This window comes from Pteropus vampyrus, unplaced genomic scaffold (assembly GCF_000151845.1).
Source record: "Pteropus vampyrus isolate Shadow unplaced genomic scaffold, Pvam_2.0 Scaffold2, whole genome shotgun sequence".
NCBI classification, from domain to species: Eukaryota; Metazoa; Chordata; class Mammalia; order Chiroptera; family Pteropodidae; genus Pteropus; species Pteropus vampyrus.
Window position 1 is genome coordinate 18,361,933 of NW_011888783.1, and position 11,396 is coordinate 18,373,328.

At 32.3% G+C, this 11,396-nt stretch overlaps 1 protein-coding gene across 1 annotated transcript in view; it reads left to right on the top strand.

The window, feature by feature from the left end:
• The window catches only part of TLK1 (tousled like kinase 1), a 132,462-nt gene that overhangs the window by 97,645 nt on the left and 23,421 nt on the right, over positions 1-11,396 (top strand). Inside the window, exon 12 of the mRNA XM_023528456.1 lies at positions 2,149-2,215. Coding sequence (XP_023384224.1) covers positions 2,149-2,215 — 67 coding nt within the window. The remainder of the gene's footprint in view (positions 1-2,148; positions 2,216-11,396) is intronic.

Sequence of the window (11,396 nt, forward strand, 5' to 3'; positions counted from 1 at the left end):
GTATTTGTAGCTGAGTAGCTTTATCAGACTGTTTCTTGTTTGTATTACTTTGGGGGTCTGACAGCCTTTTATCCAATACTCTGTCCTTTTAAATCCAAGTTGGCAGTGTTTCTGCTGGTTCTCAAGAATCTTGTGGATCTCTCACATATGAAACAAGGATTCACTCTATTATGACAAGAAGATCCTCCACAGTTTTCTAGATAATCTCATCGCTGTTTTTGGTTTCTGTTGAGAAGGCCGAGAAGATCTATGAGTCACATGCTTCATCGTCTTAAAGACCATTTATGTGACTGAATACTCTGATCTTTCTGGGGTATTAGCAAAAGGTTGTCCACATACTCCTTTTTCTTTTTCTTTTCTTTTTTTTTAATAGCAGCTTTTTTTGACAATGAATCTCAATATTAGTATATTTCACCCTCTGGACAGGATGAGAATTTCTTAAACCATTAAGTCCTGGTTCCCTTAATTTATCTCTTCTCACATTTTAATGTAAACAGCAAGAAGAAATCAGTCTATGCCTTCAACACTTTGGAAATCTCATAAGCTAAATATTCGAGTTCATTTCTCTTAAGTTTGGCTTTCTGCATAACTATAGGATACAATTTTGCTAAGCTATATTCCATAATAACAAGGATCCCCATTCTTCCAATTTTCAATAACCTGTTCCTTATTTCCTTCTAAGTCCTCACCAGCAGCACATCTACTGTCCATATTTCTACCAGCAGTCTGTTGATGATGGTTTAGGTGTTCTCTAAAATGATTTGTTTTCTCTGCTGTGCTTTGGAATTCCATGAGTAGCAAAGTTGTTAACATCTACATTTCTGCTCACAGTCTTTTCAAGGCAGTCTAAGGTTTTTAAAATCATGCTGCTCAAAATTCTTCCAGCCTCTTGCCTACCACCAAATTCCAAAACCACTTCCACATTTTTAGGTGTTTGTTATAGGAATGTCCCACATTTAGATATCAAGATCTGTAGTAGTTTTCTGTTCTCACTGTAACAAATTACCACAAATTTAATGGCTTAAGGTAACACAAATTGTTTATCTTATAGTTTTGGAGATTACAGATCTGAAGTGGGTCTCATTCGACTAAAATCAAGGTGTCATCAAGGCTGTTTTACTCCTTGTGGGTTTAAAGGAGAACCCATTCCTTGCCTTTTCCAGCTTCTAGAAGATGCCTACATTCCTTGGTTTATGATGCCCTTCCATCTGCAAGCCAGCAATAGCCAGTCAAGTCTTTCTCATGTCACATCACTCTGATTTTCACTCATCTGCTCTTCTCTTCCTTTAAGGAGTCTTGTAATTACATTGGGCCCACAAAGATAATTCAGAATAACTCCCTAATTAAGATCAGCTGATTAGCAACCTTAATTCCTTATGCTACTTTAATTCTCCTTTGCTGTATAACAGCATATTCATATGTCCCAGAGAGTAGGATGTGGAAATTCTAAAAATAATTGATGTGGCAATTAAAAGCCATTAAAATTAACATTATCCTAGCTTAGCTCTTTTCAGTCTGTGCAGTAAAATCATGTTTCTTTAAAGAAACTTGTCTCTGATTCATGTTATCTAAATATTTTACATTTTATCTAAAAACAGTTTTTTTATTAATGGAAATAGACAATAGATATCTAAAAAGCTAATATATGTCAGGTACTTCCTGATAGGGAAATGCTGAAAAATGTAAGAAATGTCTCTTATACTGTGTTGAGGTTTACATTTTGTTTGATGAAAGACCCTGGAATAGGAATTCTTAAACAGATCTGTGAACTCCAAAATTATATTTATGTGAAATTTTCTGGAGAGAGTGTTTATATATTCCTTTAAATTATTTTTAGCTGTCTATGATCATAAAAGGGTAAGAATTATTGCCCTAGAAAGTCAGTAGCCTAGTATTTAGTACTATCTGTAAAATTTGCTTATTAATGTTTCAAAACCAAACAGAAGTTAGTAAAAATATACATTAGTTCATTATTCCATCTATAAATATTAGATGTATTGTGAAGAATATCTTAAAGGACTTCTGGCTTATATTTTGGGCTGAAAGTTGTCAACATTTTAGTATTTCTTTTTGATTAATTTTATATAGCTCGTTATTAAGAAATAAGTATTAATCTTTATACTAGAATTATAATTTTATTTTTGACAGATTGACTTTGGCAGAATACCATGAACAGGAAGAAATTTTCAAACTTAGACTAGGACATCTCAAAAAGGTATGTGAAGCATATGTTGGATTTTGTTTGTTGCCAGAGGTTGTGGAAAGTTGTGTTATAAGTCTCTTATTGAATAAATCAAAACATAAAACATAAAAGAGAAAGCACCCAAATTTAAAGAATTTAGACAAAAGAAGGACATTAAATTTGCATTTTTATGTTGAGTATATTAAAATAATTTTTCTTTACCTTGTGGTAACTTACAGACATTGAGATGCTTGTCTTCCTGGCCAGACCTACAGGGTCTGAAGACTACTCTGTTTAAATACTATCTTTTTGTAAAAAATGCTTCACTTTTAAGATGAAATGTAAAACTTCATATTGTTTCTGTCTATTTCATAATAAATTGAAATAATTATAAATTAATAACATTGTTTCTTCAACTTTTAAGCTGTTGAATGCTTGATTAAATCTTTCATTTAAAATGCGTATATATTGATAAGTTTAGAAGAGCCTAGTCATCAGTAATAGTATAAAATGATATGACTTAGAAAAATGTTGCTATGTATTATTATAGTAAATGTTTATAATGTATAGCTTATACTTGTTTATAAACTCTGAAATTCTAATCAAATCATTGTTTTTATGGTATTTTTACTTCAAAGAAGTAATAATAGAAAATTGTCCCCTCAGTTTTACTGACAGATATAAAATTCTTTCTTTGACCCAATTTTTTATTATGCTTTCTACTTTTCAGATTACTTAATCTTTTTAAATAGGCTGAATAATAGCTAAAATTGAGTTAGCGAACTAATTGAAGATATATATCTGAAGTTGTCTCCCTGGGGTAATATGTGTTAGAACAGAGAAACCCATTCTGGTAGCAGCTACTGTCATACTATATGCTGTCTTGTTTTTGTAATCTGTCATGCTTTTTGCTATCAACATGCTTCAGACCCCTCCCATTTAATTACAGAGAACAGAAAAAAAGTTATAAATATGTGCGTGTGTGTGTGTGTGTGTGTGTGTGTATGTACGTATATATATATATATACACACATATATATAAAATTTATGCTAGTGTTTTTTATTATGCCATATCTTTCTATGCTCCTGCTAAGAAAAGTTTCAACCTAAACTACTTGAACAGTAAATTTATTCTGGTTTTTTTTTTTTTAAGTACTTTTGTTCTGTTATATTTACTATTTTTCGTGCTCTTTGAGATAGAATAGACAACTTCAGTCTATTCTCTGTAGCAGATGGAGTTGTAATGGAACTATAGAAGGAAGAGGGGATTTTGTAGTACACAGAATGAGTACACATATTGCCCACATAAGCTATTTCGATAATGAATTCATAGAGACCTGTGCTTGATGTCCCATATAAAGATTTATCAATTGTTTTCTAAACAGCCTTTCATGATAATGAGACATTAAGTATGTTTTTAGTTATTCTAAGTGTATATTTAGAGCTTTAACAGAAAAGTTATTTTCACATATAATAGTAAATTTTAAATTACTATTTCTAATGATGAGATTTTACATGTGTCTTACAAAAATCTGTTATATGAAATTAAAATATAAAGCAGTTAAATAGGAATCAGCTATTTGCACTAGAAAAAATACTTCACTTTTTAAAAGGCTTTGGAGGGATGTTTGTTTTTGGTTTTAGTTGGTTGGTGGTTAGTTGATTTTAAAGCTTTTCTGGTACTTTGAAAATATTCCATTTCTCTGAAACACTTCTGTTTCCTAAAGTGAGGTTTATGTGAATATCTAGATATTATACAAACATTTGTAAACTGTTCTAGAATATTATATATTCCCTTCTAACCTCCACATTATACTCTTTGCCAGTGTTTATCGTCTCCATTTTTTTTTTGTATTCTTTCTAATAATGGTCCTCTCCATTATCTTTTTTTGTTTTATTTATTTTTTTCAGCTTTTATCAGATTTACTGAGCAATTTTAGATTTCTGATTTTATCTTCTTAAGGAATTTACTTTGACCACTTTTCTTTGACCCCCATCATGGCATATTTTGGGAGATTGGATGAACTAATAATGCTGAAACATACTCTCGTTTCTCGAATTCTCACATTTTCTTCTGAGAGACTATTTTGAGTAAGAAGAATTGAATGCATTATAAAGAAAGTTGCTAATAGTACATACAGAGAACAAAATTGAATAAGTGGTGTCACCTTAAAACAAAAGTAGTTACCTGCCTACCACTAGGTACTAATTTTTGAGTTGTACAATTAAAAAATAATAAGCATTAAATTGCATGTTTTAAAAATAAGTTATTTGGCATTCTTAGGCACAGTTGAAAATAGGTCATTAAAATAGGTCATTCTGTTTTCTCAAAAAGAGGTAGATTGGATACTTTTAACACAGAACAAGCTTGAGTTAAGAGAAAAGATGTTATCACTTCTTATCGTATCAGCTCCCTGCGTTTCTGGGTTTATTAAGCTGACATGAAGTGTACCCTAACTTGTAACTATAAAGCTTCTATCATAGGCTATTTGTGACTATTTGATGTCCATGTAAACTACATGAGAATTAACCCGTGGTATGTTAGCTTAGAGTTTAGATTTGGAGCCTGGCACACTGTATTTTGCATTAGCCAGGGTGACTTTTGCTTTCACTCTTCCTTTAACAAAAACTCTTAAAAGTTAAACAGAATTATTAGATTAAATTTGTTGGCACAGAGAAGAAAAATTCTTTCATTGAAGAATCCCATGCCATTAAGATATATGAGACCAGAAGATCTATTTACTTTATCTTGAAATGAACAATTTATGACATACTTTGTATTTCATAAAGATCATTATAATAATAGAATATGTAAACTAAAATTTGAAAATGTGTATTTACCGTTGAACAAATCATAAAATTTATAGTTCACATTCTATGCTATTCTGTAGGTTTAGAAATATAATAAATTCAAAACCGTAAGTGTGATAAAGTAATGAATGAGAGTTAAGCAGAAACCTCTAAAAGTAAGTCTGGCTAAAATAGTTATTTCTGGTTACCACCAAATAGTAAATTTAAACTTACTGAAAGAATATTAGTTTTGTCTACTGAGATTAGGAAAATCACCCTGTATCATCTTTTTTTTAATATATCAAGAATTCTTTAATATTTATTGTTATTATCAGTATATGAAGTCATTGCTCACTCATTTACTAAGTGATTTATTTCCACACCGGTACAGACATGATTCAAGTTCTCATTTCAGGAGAATTATGTAATGTTACATTTTATGAACTTTGAAGTTTTAACCATTCTAGGGTAATCATTAATGTTAACTTTTTGAATGCAAAGATCTGTATATACTTTGTCTAAATTAATACAGCTAGTAACCAGCAAAGCCAACATTTTCTCTCTCACTTCTATTTCGGTGGCGACATCTGTACACTTTATTTCTACATTATTTTGTTGTAGGTGGACAGCAAGTTGATTCTTTGTATTTGGAAGAAGTAATTCAGTTGTAGCTTTCTTTGCATCTCTCTTAGAGTAGTAAGGATGTTGGTTGCTCATAAAGGAAAGCAGTTAAGTTTTTCACAAACACATACTCTTTCTCTCACATATTACTTTCTTTGGGTAGTCTGTTAGTAACTGTTGTATCAGCTAGAATATTTCATTATTAGCTGATATATTGCTTTTCACTCTTAATTTTATTTTTTAAAGTCAATAGAAAAACATTTTTTTTGTAAAAAGTATTCTAACATAATTTTACCTTGTATATATAGCTTAAGGATTTAACAGAATAAAACATGAAAAATGATATAATAAAATACATGGAGACTACAAGTTATTCCTAAAACTTTTTTAAAAATAACTTTTTTGCTACTAGTAATTATGTACATACACACTTTCCTAATTATCACTTATTAAATCTTGTAGTTGCAATGGGTATAATTTCCTATCTTTAAAGAGTTGTTCGTTTGAGATAAAGCTACTATCTTATTTGTGTACTTGTGCCACATGTGGAATCTGTGGATTTAAGGAAAGTAACAAACCATATACCAGTTAGCTTTTATGGTTGATCTTGTTTTAATTCCAGTCTTTGATTAATTTTAGTATGGGGAAGAAATTTTCCTTTGTGATGTGAGTTGTGTTAGGTTGTGATTTGTATATTTCATATCATTATTCAAGAAACTACCTGGATATGCTTTCCAAGGACTGTTACTAAATTAACACAAATAAGTTTTTTAATCCCTGAAAAACCATCTTCCTTATAATAGATTCTCTCTGTAGTCATAATGTTATTTTAAAGATACAAGTTACCGATAATACCCCAAAATGATGAGGAAATAAAAATGTGGAAAGTTATTAGGACTAATAACTGTCTTGCCACTGCTGTTTACTCAAGTTAACAGTGGCAAAACATAGTTATTGTGATGTGAACAGCATGTGGATATATGTTGCTCTTTATTTTCTAGTTAAGTTTTGTCATCTAGTTTTTAAATATTTGATTAGTTGGAGAAAATACATATAGATTTGACATCTCAGTTCAGAATGTTAAATAGTGTAGCAGTGATTGGCTTTAATGTATGTTTTGGGGAAAGAGAGAGAGAGAGTGTGAGAGAGAGAGAGAGAGAGAGAGAGATTTATAAGCCCTGAGTATAAGTGCCAGAAGTTTTTTTTGTAAAACATAACCAATTTGTAATTGAAACAGGATTAGTCAAGAATCATCAGCACCAACCAAATGTGTCTTTGCAGACCGAAGGAATCAGCTAAACAATTTGCAGTCATCTCAATCTCTACTAAAACAAAAATCGCATCCAACATGCCACCTGACACCATTTCTTTCTCTCTCTCTCCTTTGCTCCTTGCGATGTGGCATTCATCTCTCCTTGTGCCTCCGTTCTGAAGAGATAACAGTATAGCAACAACTCTGCCACAGAAATCCTGTTCTCTGACCGATATTGGCACCTGCAAAGAGAAACAACCAGTAACAGGCAGCAGCAGCATCAGTATTAATCTTCCATGATGAAATCTTTACAGGTCAAGAACAAGCACACAGCTCTTTTCTCACTCCTTCACAATGGACCATGCAACTAGTTGAAATGGAAGACAATGGATTGTCTACAAGCCTTTTGAACAGTGGAGAATACAGGGCATTGATTTTAGGTGAATTGACCCCCAAATATTCTTGAAGTTTGATATCTCTTTGATCTTTCTAGAATACCATTTGTCATCTGATTTATCAAGTCCTTAGTATGACCACAAAGAATAAATTTGCATATGTGACATTTCTTGTCACTCTAGGTTGGAATAAAAATTTGATAATGAACAACATAATGCTAGAGGACTTAATCTCTAAATCTGTGTGTACACTTTTATATTCACATCCATGACTAGAAGAAATCTTTGAGGAATTCTTCTGTCAGTTAAAGCCAACCACTGTACCTTATGTTTATGTAGAACATAACAAGATGCTACTTGTGTAGACAGTAGTTTTCCATGGGAGAGTGGTGAAATACACTATTTAGGAAAAGTCACAATTAAGCCCATGAAGAATGTTATAAGGTTCCTGACTTCTTGGCATGTGTGGACAAGAAAAGTGCTTAGGAGAGTGTTGGAATTCTAAACTTGACATTTTGTCCTTTCTCCTGCTTCCCATTTAAAAATGAGTAGTAGTCTATAAAAGATGACTTTGTTAAGAGAACATGGAACTAGCTGTATATATGAAAACTCCTAGTATTTATATTTTACCTCCTATTCTCATTATGGACCTACAAACATATTCCTGGCTCTGTGTTTCTTATAAGCATACATCTTAACTTGGCAGTAGGTTATATTTACTTACCAAATTAAAATTTTAAGGTAAAATGTGTTTTATTTCTATGTTTTTAATATTAATCTATTTGTTGTATAGACAGTGGAAATTTAGAAGAGTATTAGAAGTCATATTTAGCCATTAATTTGAGTAGGGTTTAATTTAGGTTTGTGAGTTGAGTGTAGGGATAACTATTTCCCCAAAAAGAGAAAACAGTTGCTTGGCCACTAGCCTTTCCCAATCAGAACTATAACTCCATGTCATTTATGTGCATATGCATAAAGAAAATTTAGAAGACTAGGTTTTTTTCATTATTGTGTAGAAAAAAAATTCATGGAATCCATTAAAATCCTGAAACAAGTTACTTTAACAGCAAGCTAGGAGAAGGGCTACAGTATACTGTAATAAGATGTTGTTATACATGTATGTGCTAGGGCTTGGTGTTAGCACCTTGATTAGTGCTTAACATCAAGAAATTACACACACACACACCCAATATAGCAGCTGTAATTTCTGTTTCAAGAAGTGTACTAAATATTTAAATTTTGCCAGTCAGTTCAATTGTTATATTTATTTGCTGCTGGTAAAGTTTCATTTTGTCTAAATAGAATGGGAGAACAGAATCAAAACCTGCCATTTGAATACTTATTCCCAATTAGGGGTTTTAATGTACATATTTATGTATTTGAAGAGAGAACAAAACAACAACCCCACAACTACTACGTTACTTCCCCCAAAAAAGGAAATGAAGTGCAGAGAGAGGAGAACATTAAGGTTCTAAAATAATTATCTGAGCCAATTAAACACCTGAAGGAGCTAAAGTAATTCCCACCAGTAATAACCAGCTTAGTGATTGGGAATGGGAGTGGAGGGACCATTTATATAGTTAGGAAAGAACCCTCCCTTCCCCAGGAATTTCATAATTTTAGTCCTTTCTTTTCTTCATACCCCACTCTTTGATCTACACAATCATACTCAAGCAAACACAGAAGATTATGGGCAAGTAGTTTAAAAACTGATTTCTACAAATTTACACCTGCTGTCTAGGTGGTTTTTTTGTTGATTGGTTGATTGCTTCATATTTCCATTGATTCATATCTCTTAATTCCATGAAATATGTGAAAGCATATGATAGAAGTAATCTGGGGACATATAATGTAAAGTGGAAGTAAATTAGTAATATTTTTCTCCTTGTTTTCTGCACTGACTTTTGTTAATTTCACTTTGTTTTCATTTTCCTGTGATAAACTTTTAGAATGACATTATAATTTATGAAATTAAAACTTAATTTGAGGACCTAGAGATACTAATTTTTGAGGAATTACTATTGTTCATTACTAAAAGGAATTTGGTGGTAAACTTTTTGGAACCTCATTCTGAACTAGTTTTCTTAGACCAAATAATGTTGTTATGGTGTTGATTAGACTATTCAAAGTGATAGGCATTTCTCTGCTTCTTCCATCTTCATACAATATACCACACAAAATTTGTTTTACCAACTCTATCAATCTGAGAATGCTATATCAAAGTACTTTATTTTGGCTTTAATGAAAGGAAGCTCTTGATAATTGAGGGTTTTTTTGTGGGGATAACATGTAACATACATTCAAGGTTTGCTAAAGTTTAGTATGTTTAATTTTTTCAGGAAATATATGTTTTACATGTGAAAATGCGTTTGATGACTCTTTAAAAGTTTTATAGCTTAATGCTTACACATCACTCCTTTCTTTTTAAAATTGTCATTATGGAAAGTGCTCAAAAATACCTCAAATCTGCCTAGGAATTTTTTTTATTTGAATATGTTTATTTGATTACTACAAAGACTGAATTTTTTAAATTAAATTTATTGGGGTGACATTGGTAAATAAAATCATATAGATTTCAAGTGTGCAATTCATTAGTACATCATACGTGTATTACATTGTGAGTGTACCACCCAAAGTTAAATTTCCTTCCATCATCATATATTTAACCCCCTCTACTCCTGTCTAACCTCCCCTGTACTTCCCTTCCCTCTGGTAACCACTAAGCTATTGTCCATGTCCATGAGTCTCTCTGCTTGTTTGTCACATTCATTTGCTGCTTTCAGTTTTATGCCCCACATATATACAGTGGAATATTACTCAGCCGTAAGAAAAGATGAAATACTGCCATTTGTGACAACATGGATGGATCATGAGGTTATCATGCTAAGTAAAATAAGTCAGAAAAAATTGAGAACCATACAATTTCACTCATATGTGGGATATAAAACTGAATGCCTAGCGGTTTTAACTTGTCATTTTACAGAGATTCTGTCTACATTGCCCTAACTTTTGGCTTAGAATGTTGAGCCAAAGAGAGATTAAGTTGCCAGAAGAGACTTTGATTACATATAGAGAGCATTTCTATGCTAATCATCTAGTAAAGAACAAACTGTTGGTAAAGTTGCTGTGAAATACACCTTCCACATAAATTTTAAGTTAAAAATTTTGGAAGGTGTTGTGTTTTGCAGGTTACTTAAATGAGGAGGCAATATCGAGATCTGTTGTATACTTGTATGACTTGGTTTTTTAAATATAATTCAGAATATTAGAGCTTATTTTAAAATACTGTTTAAATAGCTATATTATGTACTGTTAAATTGTCCATTCTCTGTCTTTTTGTTTAAACAGAAAGGAGCCAAACCTACCTGTGATCACCAAACCTAACTCTCTCTTTAATACAATCTGTTCTTACACATAACCCTTGTACACCGTAATTGCCTACCAAGACCAGTTCCTTTCCAGAGATGCTGTTTGTTTCTTTGTTATTCTAGACTTTCTCTGTTTTAACTACTTAGCTCTAATGGGTGACTGGAGGATTGAAACTTGGTAATCTTACTAAGCAAGATCTAGCTGGTTGGATTATCTCCCTTTTTAGTAATCTCTTCTAGTTTTGCAATAAGTTTGAGGATTCCATTCTGTAATGAATTTAGGTCAGTTGTGAGCCCAGGTCATCCTTGCTTCTCTTTAACCCTCTGAAAACTGTTCTGAGGATGGCCCATGGATTAATGTCAATCTCAAGCAAGGAGAGTATACCCTACAGGATAGATCTTTGGAAATGATCTGCAGTAAAGGTAAATTAGTTGCCGAGAACTGCATTTTAGACTATTGTACCCTGAGGCCAGACCAAAACTAGGCTTTGCCCTTTTCTATAAGGAGAGGGTACTAGGTAGTTTTGCCCTAGCATTTGCAACTAAAAGTATATTATCTTCTCTGCTTGGGCTGCCATAACAAAGTGCCATAGACTAGGTGGCCTAAACACAGAAGTTTATTTTCTCATACTTCTGGAGGCTGGACGTTCAAGATCAAGGTCTGGCAGCATTCAGTTTCTTGTGAGACTCTGGTTTGTAGAAGGTTGCCTTCTCAAGTCCTCACATGGCCTTTTTCCTGTGCTTCCGCAAAGAGGGGGTTAGTATAGGGAGAAGAGGTTTCTCTTCTT